The sequence below is a fragment of the Taudactylus pleione genome, unplaced genomic scaffold (genome assembly GCF_031769625.1).
Source record: "Taudactylus pleione unplaced genomic scaffold, aTauple2 ptg000040l, whole genome shotgun sequence".
NCBI lineage: Eukaryota > Metazoa > Chordata > Amphibia > Anura > Myobatrachidae > Taudactylus > Taudactylus pleione.
In genome coordinates, this window is record NW_028284442.1 from 30,093,523 (window position 1) to 30,110,152 (window position 16,630).

A 16,630-nucleotide genomic window follows, 5' to 3' on the forward strand; every position below is an offset into this window, starting at 1 on the left:
TTGGAACTATGATGCCATTTTATTAAATTATTAAAGTGAAGAGATCATTGGGATATTGGAGAAGGCAAAGTACTTTACTAACCTGTACAGGTGATGTGTACGAGAACTTGTTATTAAAAATAAAGCTCAGAGTCCATTTCAAATAACTTCATTTATTAAAAATATATTTTGTTGTGCTGAAACACATCCAGAGCCCATTGTTCTCAATGCTATAGGAGAATGGGAAATACTGTAGTACTGTATAACACAATATATAAGATCTCTCTTTGTTTTGTGTCTGGAATGGAGCTTTTTTTGAATTATAGAACGATAGGGGTGGATATTCCATGAACAACTTATTTAGATGTCTGACAATACAACAATTTCAGTTGTACTTTACAATCTTCCCTGACCAGGTGTTGGAGATGCCTTTCCTAGATGGCAGGAAGGACATGAACTTCCCCAGCCAGGTGGTGGAGAAGCCTTTCATAGGTGGCAGGAAGGACATGATCTTCCCTGGCCAAGTGGTGGAGAGGCCTGTAGTAGGTGGCAGTAAGAACATGATCTTCCCTGGCCAGGTGGTGGAAAAGGCCTGTCGTAGGTGGCAGTAAGGACATGATCTTCCCTGGCCAGGTGGTGGAGATGCCTGTTGTAGGTGGCAGTAAGGACGTGATCTTCAGGACGTGATCTTCCCTGGCCAGGTGGTGGAGAGGCCTGTCGTAGGTGGCAGTAAGGACATGAACTTCTCTGGCCAGGTGATGGAGAGGCCTGTCATAGGTGGCACGGTGGACATGAACGTGCTTGGCCAAGTGGTGGTAAAGCCTGTTGTAGGTGGCAGGAAGGACATGTATGTCCCTGACTGGGTGCTGAAGAGGCCTATTGTAGGTTTCAGAACATGAACTTCCCTGGCCAAATGGTATTGGAAAGCCTGTCATAGATGGCAGGAAGGACATAAACATCCCGGGCTAGGTGGTGAAGAGACCTGTTGTAGGTGGCAGAGATAACATGGACCTCCGTGGCCAGGTGGTGAAGTGACCTGTCATATGTGGCTGTAAGGACATGGACCTCCCTGGCTAGGTGGTTGAGAGGCCTGTCATATGTGGCAGTAAAGGCATGGACTTCCATGGCCAGGTGGTGGAGAGGCCTGTCATATGTGGCAGGAAGAGCTTAGACCTCCATGGCCAGGTGGTTGAGAGGCCTGTCATATGTGGAAGGAAAGACATGGATCTCCATGGCCAGGTGGTGGAGAGGCCTGTCATATTTGGCAGAAAGGACAATGTTATAAATCCAGGTTTATCAGTGTCTGACAAAAGCAAAACCGGAAGATATCAAACGATGAACAGTAGGAGAGCATGCTTTGCAATCTTCCTAGAAGAAGAGGCAACCTATCAAATTGCACATATTAAAATGACAAACTTACAAGAAATAGAATATATGGCACAATAGTCTATAGGCCTTTTCTGGAATTGACGAAAGCATTAGCACTGTGTGGTACCTTTGAATAATGTTGATAATAAAGCAAAACATTACTCAATGACTTAGCAGTTTGGACAGTGCCTCTATGAGGCAGGTAATCATTCTCTCCCTTTGAAAGGTACATGGTCAGTAATTGCACATCTTCCAGCCTCAAGTGCAAACATTGTCAACTAAGGCTTTCACAGGCTGTCACAGCAAGAGGATTAAGTGCAAATCCAAGTTGGGCACTAACTCTTTAAAGCAGTGGGGGGAAGTGAAGGCACCTCTTGGCACACCCTCTTCAATGGCGGTGCTCCGGACTCATCCAGATCTTCAGCCTGAGACATAAAAAGACATATTCGCAATGAGCGTCACCAAGCACACTCAGATTCACACCTGTTCTAATAACACACTCACACATTTTACATATAAACATAGACATCACAGAGATGATGGACGATCAGTGAATCATTGACAGATAGGATACAGAGATCCAATGTTGGAATTACTTACGATAAAAAAAATACAGCTTCAGCTGTGGTTACCTTATGTAAGACATCACACAAGCTTAGTGCCAAGCCTATTTAATAGTACAAGACACATTTCGTTTTGTTATTTAATAGTGAAGTTATGTAACCAGGCACAGGGGATGTGACTATATTTAATATAGTGGATAGTTTTGAATACAGTTGGAGATCTATCTTTTAACCAAATAAAAATATATAAAAAGGATACTGGTTACAGATACCAGTTGTAATGGTTGATCAAGGAAAACTAAGAAGCCACTAGAGCAGTATGTTTAGATTATTATTGGGAACTAACTGAAGACCATTTAAACATTACTTTATTTTATTTTTTTTAACATCACTAAATGCCCTGTATGGACTACATGTAAGCACACACATTCCTACTTACCCATCTGCCTAATTGGTCACTATATAAATAATAATAAGTGAATGACAAGGGGTACAGTCACAGAATACCCTCTTTTAGGATTTTGGAAAATATAGGATCGATTTCAATTCCTCTGAAGATATTAAAAAAAAATTCAATTCCCTCACTAAACTTAGATCGCCCCCAAATGTGCATTCTCCACCCCTTCAGTCTCATTTACCATTGTCACAACATAAAATCTTTTTACGTGAACTCAGCAATAACAGCTTCTCCTGTAAGGTGAGTAGCCATAATACTGATTCATTTACACAACAGCAGGCATCACAACATGTAATTTGTGCTGTATGTCTTGATTTCTGTAAGGGAACTTTAATTACCTATATATGTGGATGTAACTGAAGGAACACAGATCAAGTGGATTAAGGGTCAAAAGACTGATTAACTCTCCTAATGAAATTCCTGTACATTTAATAATAGTTGCCAAGCACCCAGACGATGTCCTACATATCCCAAACACACTACTATGTGTTTGCTTGCTAGATAACTAAAACGGTTTCTAAGATAAACACATGAATGACAAAATTGGACAGATCCAGCTGTTCACTGCGCAGGACTTATATATGTTTCCAGTTGCATAATCATCACAAACACAGGTCAATGCAGTCACTGACAGACTGGATTTATAACTACACTCAATCTGAATTTAGAAAGGATTTTGAGCCTAGAGACACTGGTAAATTTGGCCAACCAAATGAAAAATGAAAATATTGGCATAAACACTGTACAGTGCGGCTACCATCCAACTGGGTAGGAACCACTAAATGTAGCCATCAGCGGATACCTGAGTAAGAGCAGGCTCTTCCTTTGTCAGAGTGGGGGGTTCATCAGCGACCTCCGCAGCAGGCACAGAAGACTCTGAAAAATAAAACAGTTTAACAACATCACACCGCATTTCTAACATCATTACATCTGTACTTAATACACACTTTTCCCCCTTGCGTAGCGGTATAGATACCCAGGCCATGTCATCTGATTTACATTTATTAGCATGCGTTTGTGTATATTGACGACTATTGAATTAACTTGTCTTTTATAAAAACATTTAGCTGTACATAAACATTTTCAGCAAGAATCTCAGCCCAGAAGTTGAGGATTATTAGCACATGCAAAACTCATGTTAATAGAGTGATGTAACAAACCGTTTAAAGTGTTAAACCATTTTCCTTTACACTAGACATCCAAGAGGTCTCTGTTCACTTGATAAAGAAAACATTCCTGCTTGTCTGACACTTAATTGAAAAAATATGTTCCATAACATAATATACTACTACCAAATGCTTGTCAATACTATAACCCTAAACTAACCCACTAACTTGTAATAAGTTATAATGCCAACATGACCAATTTCACTTGTGAGGTTCTTTGCACTTCCTATCCAATCCCTGGAACCTTGCCTAAATTATCGTGCATCTGACCTGCAATGCATACAAACGCACATAAAGATAAAACCCATGTTTGCATCTGTGTGTGCATGTATTGAAGAATGGTTCTTTAGATGCTACTTATTGCATTTCAGTATGTTCAAAGCACATCACAGCACCTGAAAAATAAGGTCCTCTCAGCTCCATGGGAGCATATTGGACACATAACCACTAAAGAGTCTTTATTAGGCTTTGAGCTGCAACTCTGCCATTGATTTCAAAGGAGTAGGGTGCTGAAATGTAAGAGTTACACTGGAAATAGCTTTTTCACTCCAGATTAGAGAATCCTTTAATCTCTATTGATGTGAGCAATGCTGGGAGTCAACGGAACTCCGCTTCACCCCTGACAAATCACATAATAGTTATCATGGGAAACCGCCTGTGATTGGCAGAGTGGCTAAGGCAAGTCCCAGTCATTTTCATTTTCAATCTGCATCTTGGAAGTTTGCATTGTGTTAAGGTTTTAGTTACTATTTCTTACCAATGTATTGCAAGAACATGGTCAACTAAGGATTGCCCTTGGGATATATAATTACAAAAGAAAAATAAATAAATAAATAAATAAATAAAGATGGTTTTGCTCGGGTTTCCTTTTGGGTCAGCTATTTGGAGTATCAGTGTGGGAAGGCTTTTATTTATATTAACTTTATTTTTACAAACATACATCTGTGTTTATTTTGAAATCATATTATAATAAATATATATATATATATATATATATATATATATTATATATTATATATTTATATTATAAGAACCGTGGAGACAAAGCTACCATACCTCTAAGTATTCCTTTTTACCACAGCCCAGACATCCCAGGAACAGCTGCTGACTTCACAGTCCAGAGACCGGTGGAGTTTTGGGGAGGGATTGGGGGCAGTGGCGGGCTGGGCCGGGGGGCAGGGTGCCATGTGCCCCCCGGGCCGCAGCGTCATGCGGGCCGCGGGCAGTCTGTGTCACTGTGACACAGACTGCACCGCGTGTGTAGCGCTGACCGACGGAGTTCGGTCAACGCTACACAAGTGACAAACACACAGCCGCCGACACCGGCAGCTGTGTGTTTGTTTGGATCAGCAGCTAATGAGAGTCTGTCAGACTCTCATTAGCTGCTGCTGCGCCCACTGCAGGAGCCGCTCCATCTTCCGGCTCCCGCAGTGGGCAATGGGAGAGGTGTCATAACGTCATATGACGTCTCTCCCATAATGCAGAGCGGCCCGGCCTGGGAAGGACAGACAGAGGAGCGGATGGCGACGGCGGGAGCGGGGATTCAGGTAAGTGTTTTTGTTTTTTTTTTCTTTTACTACGTGTGTCTACTGGGGGGGGGGGGTATTTGCTGGCACTACAAGGGGGAGACCACTACTGGGGGCACCACAAGGGGGCAACCACAACTGGAGGCACTGCAATGGGGGGACTACTACTAATGGGGGCAATACAAGGGCCCCCCCCTTGTATTGCCCCCATTAGTAGTAGTCCCCCTGTCTACTACTATTGGGGGGGGGGACTACTGGGGGCACTACAAAGGGGGAACCACTACTGGGGGCACTACAAGAGGGAGACCACTACTGGGGGTACTACTAGGGGGAGATCACTACTGGGGGCACTACAGGGGGGGGGCACTACAAGGGGGGACCACTACTGGGGATTAAAACTGGGGGGGGGGGGGACTACTACTAATATGGGCACTACAAGGGGAGTGGACAACTACTAGGGGCACTGCATAGGGGGAGGGGACAACTACTAGGGGCACTGCATAGGGGGGAGGGGACTACCACTTGGGGCACTGCATCGAGGGACCACAGCTGGGGGCTCTATAAAAATGGCAATACTGGGGGTACTGCATAGGGGGGAGACTACAACTGGGGCCACTATTTAAGGGGCACTGCATAAGGGTTACCACTATTGGGGGCACTGCATGGGGTGTGGACTGCTACTGGGGCACTATATAAAGAGCACTACATAAGGGGTACCACTACTGGGGGCACTGCATAGGAGGGATCACTACTGGGGGCACTACTGGAGGCCTGCAAAAGGGGGTCCTCTCCTGGGGCACTGCATATGGGCACCACGACGGGGCTGTCCCTAATCTTTATTTTTACTTTACATTAATCCCATATGGACCCGCCTCCTCCCTGGAACACTTGAGGGGGGGGGCGCCGTAGCACGCACGTTCTTCGGGCACCCTGGCTACACGCTACTCCTCTGCCAGGGCCGCCTGCATGCATTTGCCCCCCAGGCTAAAAGTTGGGAGCCAGCCCCTGATTGGGGGCACTGGTAATTTTTTTTTTTTGCCTGGGGCTACTTTCCACTATAGCTTGAGGATGCCAGACCCCTTGTTCCCCTGCTTTATTAGGAACTAAGCCAGGTTGAATAGCAATAGAACTGGCTAAAAAGATTTAGGGGTCTATTTACTAAGCAGTGTTAAGAGACAGAGTGAAAAGTGATAAGAAAGTGATAAGGTGCCAGCCAATTGGCTCCTGTCATTTTTCAAACACAGCCTGTGAGATGACAGTTGGGAGCTGATTAGCTGGCACCTTATCACTAACTTAGCACTTTTCACTCTGTCTCCTAAGTTAGTGATAAGGTGCCAGCCAATCAGCTCCCAACTGTCATCTCACAGGCTGTGTTTGAAAAATGACAGGAGACAATTGGCTGGCACCTTATCACTTTTCACTCTGTCTCCTAACACTGCTTAGTAAATAGACCCCTGAGTGAGGGGCACATTTATTAATTTGTAAACATTATTTAACTATCCCATTTATGTCAATGGATGCATGATTGTGCTGGGAACCTAATTGAAATGAATGGGAAATGCTCTTTGCTGCTTGCGTTTGAGAAACCATTTACATGCGCATCTTTAATACATCAAATGCATAACATTTACATAATATGCCCTGAAAGAGGCATGTTTAAAGTTGTAACACCTGTACGTTACAAAGCTCTAAGTAGCATTACACCTGTGCCAGGATCCAGGAGCTGGCAATATAATAAAGAGATACTCACTGTGGACATAGTAAGTATCAACCTGCTGACCGTAACCCATACAGCCTCTTTCCATGGACATAGTACACAGGTTATGGTAAGATTAATAGGAGACATTCCCTGTAGACGCTATGATAGTTATTACAAAGAAATATGGTGGAACCACATTAATGGCAGATCACAGAAGAAGCCACATTCACATAGATCATAATACAAAATAGTTTCTGGGAAGGTTACAGATTAGAAAATGTATAATATATTCATATACAATTATATGATCAATGCATGCTAGACTTGGTGAGATATAGGAATCCTAATACAGTGTACCAACAGTTACACACAATGAGCAGTAATGCAAATGCATATGTAACAGAACAATGTATCCTTCTTCTTCTTGTGACTACTCCCCACCCTTCTGGTGACCATGTACCAACTGGATCCAGATGCTGTCTTTGGTCTCTTCGCACAGCCTCAAGCTCACATTTCCTTACCATCCAGGCTCTCCTGTCCCAGCGTTGGGGGCTGAGAGTCAGCTGCGTGCACTGGACTGGGGGACTCACTATGTGGGGGGCTGGGGCTGGAGGTGCTACTTTCCACCTTTGGTTGGTATACGTCGGACAGGGAGCTTTGGTTACTGGTCTCATCTGTAAGAAAATAAATCTAGACTAAGTATGATGTACTGTATATCAAATTTATAGTCCGTTCAACAACCTACCCACAACATTTAGCAGTTTAAAAACACATCGGAAGTATCTCATTTATATCATAATGAAGAACAACATGGGCATGGAGAGTAGAAGAGCTGGCTGACATCTTAAAATGTCAACACATTTCTGTTCATGGACTAGTTACAATAAAAAGTTAACTTAAATCTAAGAAAAAAAAAATGACAACACTAAAAAAAAAATTTAAATTAGAATTGGAATGTGGGGTGGATTAAGCAGAGGACTAGGAACTAGCATTTTACTGTTCTGCTAGCACTTTTCACACAGGGCCTGATTCAGACCCGGTCGCAAGCGGGTCGATGGTGCCCTAGTGTGCATGCGCACGATGGAGGCTGCTCCGTCGTGCGCATGCGCGAGACCCGGCTAGCGACGGGGAAGCCGTCGCTCCGGGTCTCGCACCAAAGGGGGCGTGCTGTCAATGTTGATTGACAGCACGCCCCCTTTGGTGGGCGTGCCAGGGGCGTGGCTGCCAGACGGAGGCGTTCCCATGGGAACGCCTACCGTCTGGGTCCAGCCCCACTGACATCACTAGTGATGTCAGTGGGAGTGATTTTGGCTCTGATAGAGCTAAAATCACTCCAGGGCTTGCGGTCACCGAGACCCTACCGCAGGGTCTCGTCGCAAGCCCGATGGTCGCGATGGTCTTGACCATCGCAACCATCTTTTTGGCCGCTCGCATATGCTGTGGGTGGTCACCTACAGCTATGCGAGCGGCCAGGAGGCCGCTCCAAGTTTAGGTAGGAGGGCCCTGATTCAGAGCAAGCGCTCTGGTCAGAGTGTCCGGCTCTGAATCAGGCCCACAGTTTTTTACTTTTCAGTGCATGAACCTTACCCTGAAATTCCAGCAGGAGAGAGGAGTTGGCAGAGGATGAGGTTTGGCCCATACGTGTGTTTCCCTTCACTTTCTCCTTCTGTTGAGTAATAAAGATGTAAATCTACCAGTTTTTGTTTAATTTACTTGCCTTTTGCATCTGTATGCATGCCATAATTTGTACATGAAATACAATAAAATTACAAGAAAAATACATATCTAATTGACATAAAAGATATCGTATGTCAAAAACATATACTCACAATAAAGAGATTATTTTACAACTGGTTGATTTTGTGTGTGACCGAAATTATATTGTGATTTAATGTTTACAAATTCAGCAGCATTTCACGATTGCCAGCATAACAATATACAGTGCAATTTAATTATTTTTTTTTGTTTTAAAGCTTTTGCCTTTAAAAATAAATAAATAGTGTTTATACATACATCTCTTCCATCGATAACAGGAACCCACTTAAATATCCGCAAGGACGTGTCTCCAACTGTCACCCATTTCTTCTCCCTGAAAGACGCCAACAATGCAACAGCATGTATGTTGTATATGAATACAACAGAATGAGGAAAAACATGTTGGTTTGTCCCTAAACGTGTAAAGCGGCCCATACACAGTGCGATAGGCATCGTGCGACGCGATGGGGAATCCGACGTCCGACATATCGTGTGGTCCCCTCACACGGTGCGATCGGGTGGTCGACTGCCCAATGTGACGGATCCCCCCTCCCCCACCCGCATAGCGTTGCATGGGATCGCACATCGCATCCCCAGATCGACTGAACCTGCAGGAAGATCAGGGGGTGCAATGTATGACCCCATGGGTGCGCACTTGGTCCGACATCATGCCCATACACAGTATGATAGAGCAGCCAAATCGTACCAATCCGTCGGATCAGCAGCTTTATCGCACAGTGTATGGCCCGCTTAAGAGATGCACTCTTCCTACAAGTGGCCACTTTATGTAATTGTAATGATACAAGACGAGTGAACATATTTAATTAAAACAATGCTCTACTTGTAGGTTTAAAGTAACCAGGGGAACTTTTTTCCTGCTGAGAGCCATTTTGATATATATAACATTATTCGCGGGCCGGGTGCGGGCCATGCCCCCTCTGTGTCACGTCATACATGGGTGGGGTCACAATTGACGGTGATTACAGCAATGCACGGAGTATCCTGAGATTGCACGGGGAGCTTAAGGGCAGCGGTGTGACCTTCTGAAGCGTCCTAAGGATGCTCCAGGCGGCACTGCTGCATAGATTATGGCTGCAGGGTGCTATTCTAGGCACCCTGCTAGCCAGATGAGGCTAGCAGAAAAAAGCTCCAAGAGTCAGACCAAATGATTCCGCCGGCTGGAGGTTCCCCGTCTCTGGTTTAAAAAAAAAACATTAGGCAGTTTTCAACATTCTAGCTACTTATATAAAAGTTTAATTAAAAAAAAGCAGGATACTTTCCCAGCTATTGTGCCAAATGCACAATAATTGCTGCACAATCTATATGTCCTGTTCTCCAACTGTATAGTTTTCTGAGCAGTTTTAAAATTGCTAAAATACATCTAACACAACACACACACACACACAGTGTACTAGGTACAGTTGCTGTAGATTTGTTAGCTGCACATTCATACTACAAATCTACTATTCAATCACAACCCAAAGGTGCTCTATTGGCTTGACATCTGGTCACGGTGGAGGCCATTGGAGTACACTAAACACGTCATATGGAAGTATGTTTTGTGAAATGATGCATTATCCTCCTTGTAGTAGCCATTAGAAGAGGATTATGACCACAAACACATGCACATGGTCAGTAACAATACTCCAGTAACTTATTTTGGTAACCAAGCACTGTACTATTTTTTTTTGTATATTAAATGTTAAAATTAATAAGTTGTGTCCTTATGCTCTAATTACGTCACTTACCTTCAGAAAATATATCTTTTGCTGGGTTTATGGTCAATGGGGAAAACTACTTTGCAGTCTAACATTCGGGTGCTAGCATGTGAATAGTTAAAATTTTTACTACTAGACATCATAGAGTACAGCGTGTGCGCATTTGTGAGTAAGCTTAGCTTCTTACTGACCTTGATAAGTCATGGTAACTGTACCTACCTACTATTATGTGCTGTGAGAGATATCCTACTGCTTTGGGAATAAATTACTTAATTTGTAGCCAATAGGTAAGTGAATGCGTGATAGAGATCAACTATATGATTGATTAAGGAAACCTAACAAAAACAATAAAAATTAGTTGAGCAGTAAAAACTTGTTATGGTTTTTTAAATTTATGAAACAAAAGAAGAGCTCAATAATAATGTACCTTTATTTTTGGATCACCTATAAAACAGTGTGTTAATCAAAGTGCTATAGTGCCAGTCATGTACCAAATAACAGATATAATGTTTCCAATCTGGATTCTTTCCAGAGTATATATATCCCTAATAATAAATAATAATAATAATAAACAGCATACCATAATACTGTTTAAATAATATTCTACTTCATTTATCAGCAAAGGCATTGCACTGACCAAAGTTAAAAGTTTATCTTAAATGGCACCAGATGCTGGTAGTTATTATTCCATTTCCCTTGTAGCCACTTCTATGAAGAAATGGGATGTGGATAGTACAGATATTCTGCTGTTAAAATTCAGTACTTAGGGCCTGATTCACTACGGATCGCTACTGTGATTACGCACGCAGGCCCGTTACGAAAATATGCTAAAGAATGCTATCACAATGCTGTCGCACAGTCAGCATAGACACACTCACTGCCACTGTATCACATCCGTAATACCTTGCAGTCCTGTGTATACAACGGGAACATCGAGTAACATCGGCCCCTCACGCACAATTACAAAAGGTCAGACCTTACTCAGATATTGCTAACCTCATCACAGGCACTGAGCACTCAAGCTGCGCATGCCGTCGCAGTGGCTAATTTATGCACGCCCATGCAACGGCGATGAAACGGACTGGCACGCCTGCGTTTCTCTGACCACTCCCCGTCACCACCCCTAAACGCTCACTTCCTGTCAAACGCTCTGGTGCGCACTGCGATGCATACACTGTACGCAACAACCGGCCATCTGCGTGCGTAATTGCAATAGAGATCCGTAATGAATCAGGCCCTTAGTTCCTACAGGATCTCGATCTAGTCTCGGCTGGGGGACTTTTTTTTTTTTAGACATAAAAAGTCCACCAGACTAAACGCGTCAAGAATTTGATCTACCTGAAACAGCCAGCATGAACAGAAGTAGCGTTTGTTAAGTTTTAATTCTTTACATGGCAAAGAATACGGTGTTGAAGGTATTTAGTACATAGGTATCGAGCAGAAGGAATTGCATTTACATGAACAAAGAGAGAGTTAGGTGGGTTTTTAAATTGAACAACTGTCAGGAGTTAGCTTTGCTGTGGTGTAATGGTGCATACACACGGTCAGATTTCTCTTCAGATCTGAACGATAACAATTTTAAAAATCGTTCATATGTGAAGGAAAATATGACATATCTAACGATGCGCGTTCCCGATGGTCAGATAACGATATCTGACATCTGATGTGTTTGCAGTCAGTTTTAGACGATTTCAGTCATTTTAATGCAGTCAAAAATCGTTCATCTTTCAAATCGTTTATCTGACATATCTGACCGTGTGTATGCACCTTAAGATTTGCTTCTGCCCTCCAGAAGATTACATGTTCTACATGAGATTAGTGTGTGTGTTGAATGAATGCGTGAGTGAGTGCCTCCAGGTAATGTAATTCTTGCTTTGGGACAGAGAAGCACAGAGAGTGGGTCAGACCAGTAGGAATCATTGACGTTTCTATAATAGGTGTAGGGTGTGCAGTGCACATGGGCCTCTGGGTCCAGGGGGGGCCACACCATACACCTTGCACCCATATAATTAGTATACTTACCTCTTCGGAGTCCCATGTCGGCCGGTTCTGCTGACTGTAATCACCGGGAAAATTGGGCATGCGCAGTAGTCCTGTCCCCACGAATAAGGCGTGTGTGACATGTTCCAGGAGACCTACACGTGTGCTGTAGTCATGTCCCCACGAATAAGGCGCATGTGACATGTTCCAGGAGACCTACACGTGCGCAGTAGACTATTGCACAAAGCCATAGTCTACAGCGCTGCCGGAGAGGCGAGGCCCACATGGAGGCTGCACACAAACCCTCCCCCCCTCTCTTCAATTGCCCCTGGTTAGGAATTGACTTATGGGTCACGGGTGACAGCTCGCCAGGCTGCCGGTGGCTTTTCTGTTGCCCATCACTGACCTAGGATGTGGCATGTTTGAGGTTATACACAAGGGGGCAGATTTACTATTCAGCTGTTTAACAAAGCCGCAATTCAGCAGCTGCTTTGACAAACCGTGGGTTAGTGATTTACCCCACGGATGCTTTCCCAATGCTCATCATATATTTGATCTGAGCTACATGCATCCCTATACTGAACACATCTTAACTGGGCACTGCAAAATAGTGATGGTTGGCCCCCTATAAAGCAAGTTTTAATAGTACACAGAAGGATCATAGTGAATGCTGGATCAACATGAAATTTCGGCAACAGAAGAGCTCTTTAGTGTTCAATAACAAAGCTTATGTGTACTGACAGCACATTCTGCATAAGGTTCACAACCTTGTGTACATGCAACTCCGAATGTTTACGCAGTGGTTGTTCGAAAATATGCAAATGTTGCAGTTGCTGGTACTTGCATTGAGAGGCCCACCTGAGGCATCTCAGATTTGCTGCTTGAGTACAAAGATGCAAACATCGGACGCACATCGGTCGGTCATCGTACTTCTGAGTAACTCTATGGTTACGCAGGACTCACAGCCTTTGCAACTGCGTACGGGATTGCAGTAGCAGCCTGAGACACGCCCCAAAAATTGGTTGCAACACGCATGCTTTCTGTGACCACCCCTCCGTTAAATCCCCCAAGCGCTCCCTGACTGTCAATCACTCTGCATAGAAATCCTCCCTGCGAGCAACGATGGTACACAATCTTGCTACATATGCTGTGCAAATAAGACACATGCACAAAACAAAAACCTGTGGCATTGCGTCCTACTCTGAATCAGGCCCTTTAGCATTGACACGAGATATCGTTTCAAAGTCCTGCAGTCCTGTCATGACTAAGACTAAGGTGCGCATTTATCATTGTTTATTTGCAGCTGAATTGCCGATAACACACGTTTTGGTGGGTTAACCGCAAGTATTGTTTCCTCCAGATGTATCATAGAGGGACCGCAGCAGATATCTACGATACCTGCTGAGATAACTCCATTCCTGCCGTTAGCCGCATCCCCCATATGCGATGTGGTCATATTTACTCATTTCTGGCCCACGCCATCTGAAGATGGCGACAGCCCATTGTAGCCTACGGGCTACACATTGCGGACTCAGGCGGCAGAGGGTTCCCCCGGACCCTCCCAGGAAATGGGCTCTGTGCATGTGCAGTCAGCGGGACAGCGCATGCACAGCAGCCCCGGCAGCACATCAGGGACGGACTCTTTTCAGAGCCAATACATCCCGACAATGTAATCGCATTCTGCAATGCAATCATGGGCGCCCAGATCGCATTGTACATACGATAAATGGGCCCCTAAAGCTAGGTACACATTAGACGATATGTACCCGGCACAATCTCGTGAGCGACGGGATCCGGCAGGGGTGCCTGCATTGGCAAATGCATACACACTTGCCGGTGCTGGCAGCAGGGGGTAGCAGGGGCCATGCTGCATTCGCCAGCAGGGCATAGCTAGAGACATCCTCAGATCTTTCTACATGTACAAAAAATCTGATGATGCGACTGACGACCACGTGAGCGCACGCATCAGCACTGGACGATATGAACGATCATTCCGGCGCATCAGAATCGGCCAAATAGTTCAAGACATCATCTAGTGTGTATGGGCCTTAAGACCTCTGATGAGGTCAAATACATTGACTTGTTCTGGACCTGAATTTGTAAACATATTGAACATGGATTAAATGGCATTTTTCTATTGTTCAGTCTTTTGTAAATTACTTTTTAACCTTAGCTTTCAGGTGAATAGCAAATAGTGCTTACTGATGCACACCACCAAGTATGAAGTGTGTCATCTAACATTAGTCTCTGCACATGCACCGGTCTAAAAACACTTGCTCGCTACATGCACCGGCCGCCACGCCACATCACACCTCCAATTGCAATGCAGTCTGGGCCATAGCCATGGCAACCACACACAGGAGGAGGACAGTAATGACAGCCACCGCTTTCGCTCAGGGAGGTTCAACCAATCACGGACTAAGCTTCTCTTTATTACGCCGTCCAATCACATTCCATTTCTATAGGCACGCCCATCTGCTATTACAATTAGGGACAGTGACAGCTCAGCTACGGAACGAAGCCAACCCACTGGTTACTTAACCCGTCACTCAGCCGCTCGTCCAATCAACGTCTCCCCCTTGGCAAGTTATATGCCGGCTCCGGAGTCCCGTCTATAGACGAGCTTCTCCCCTAAGTATTGTGTAGCGGAGCACAGTTTCTTAAATCCTGGCTAACGCTCACCATCTGCGGACCTTCTCGATGGCCGCCATCACTTTCTTGATGTCATCTTTGGCCCGGCTGCGGGTCTCGGCTCTCACCGAGCGGCCTGACATTTTCCTATCGACTCCGCGGCGTGATGCCTGGAGGGGCGTGGCCTTATGGCATTCCGCTGATTACGTCACACGGCTAGTCTCGGTCTTGATAATAAGTGGGCGTGGTCTTTATCTCGGTCACATTTATATGCTCTGCGTGATGAGCAATGGGCGAAAATGTGTGTGGGCTACTGAGCATGCGTGATACAGCACACTAACTTCACATCACATTACATTACTCTATTTTTTTTTTGTTTAGGTTTATAAATTATTGTTGTGTCATCTTTTGTTAATATTGCTTTTTTTTCTAGGAAGGACTTGTAGTTAAGTACAGTAAGTGCCAGGGGTGTTATAAGAGAGGAGGGGGTCCATGTTCATTCCCCTTCCGGGGCCTCCTCCTCTCTCCCCAGCGGCCGGCAGCAGACCGACGCGTCTTACACCGACCGCACCATCAGTAGACTTTGGACACTAGTGTGCCCAGAGTCTACTGCATGTGCGCAGGTCACCGGGGAAATGGCACAGGTTCCATTTTCCTGGCGATTTCCTCACTGCACATGCGCAAAGCACCAGAAAAATAGCAGCGGCGGCCATTTTCCGGCGTTTTGTGCAGAATTGAGACACCTGACGCTGGACCTCGGGGAGGTAAGTATTAGATAATATGGGCACAGGGTGTACTGGATCCAGAGGCCCGTGTGCACCGTACACCCTGCACCCATTATAGATACACCCCTGGTAAGTGCAGTGTATTGCAGTAACTCTCTGTCACTGTTATGTAATTTAAATGCAAGTAAACCCAGCTGTTAGACATTAATGTAATACTTGGCTACTCTCCTGTGAGAGATTCCCAAAATGCAGCCTTTTCCATAGCTAAGTTGACTTCAGCTTGATGGCGCAATTTACTGTTAATCATCTCCCCTCACAGTGTGAAACGCGTTGCCACACCAACAGCACTTACCACTTGGACCTCCAGCAACAGAAGGTCCAAAAAATGTGTATTTCTGAGTTTATACCTTCCACCTTGTCCAAATCAGTGGCGCAACTAGGGTCTTTGGTGCCCAGGGCAAGATGTACAATGGTGCCCCCAACTGTGTGTATGCGCCAAAAAAATGGGCATAGCCACAAGGGGCATGGCCACATGAAAATGGGGGTGTGTCAACATGACACACCACCGTTTCTCTTGGAACTTTCCATTCCATATACACCTTAATGCCCACAGTAGTCAGGGCCGATGCAAGGTTTTAAGGCGCCCTAGGCAAAGGTTCACTAAGCCACCTCTGCTTCCCCCAAACACTCCGCCCAGCCCCTCATCAGAGCCGTAACTATACTTTTTGGTGCCCTGTGCCAGAGAGAACATTGGTTACCCCCATTTTTTAAATAGGGACATAAGTTAGTGCACCTGAAAAAGGGCCATGGCCTCATGGGGAAGGGCCAGGGAAGAGATATGGGAGGCCAGGAGATGCTGGGGATAAAAGAAGAGGAAGCTACAAGTGAGAATGATAATAATAAGAGATATGGTAAGAACTTACCTTTGTTATCTCTATTTTTACGAAGTCCATAGGGTTCCACAGGATACCTTGGGGTATAGGTGATGACGTCGGGCATTGGACACCACAGAGTTAATTTTCAGCCCCCCAGGATGCACCGGGGTCCCTCTCCCATACCCCGC

The 16,630-nt window shown here is 44.9% G+C and overlaps 1 protein-coding gene across 2 annotated transcripts; it reads right to left on the minus strand.

Moving 5' to 3' along the window:
• Positions 1 to 136: 136 nt before the first annotated feature.
• BCL7B (BAF chromatin remodeling complex subunit BCL7B) lies at positions 137 to 15,062 on the minus strand. 2 transcript variants are annotated; one of them, XM_088455164.1, is made up of 6 exons: positions 14,894 to 15,062; positions 8,772 to 8,847; positions 8,346 to 8,424; positions 7,280 to 7,432; positions 3,170 to 3,243; positions 137 to 1,772 (listed from the first exon to the last, which is right to left on the minus strand). In XM_088455164.1, the coding sequence occupies exons 1-6, from the start codon at positions 14,983 to 14,985 to the stop codon at positions 1,683 to 1,685; spliced, it is 564 nt and encodes a 187-aa protein (XP_088311290.1). In that variant the 5' UTR covers positions 14,986 to 15,062; the 3' UTR covers positions 137 to 1,682. The 2 variants fall into 2 exon arrangements, with proteins under 2 accessions (XP_088311290.1, XP_088311297.1); XM_088455171.1 differs by lacking the exon at positions 14,894 to 15,062 and adding an exon at positions 14,414 to 14,513.
• Between the last annotated feature and the right edge of the window lie 1,568 nt (positions 15,063 to 16,630).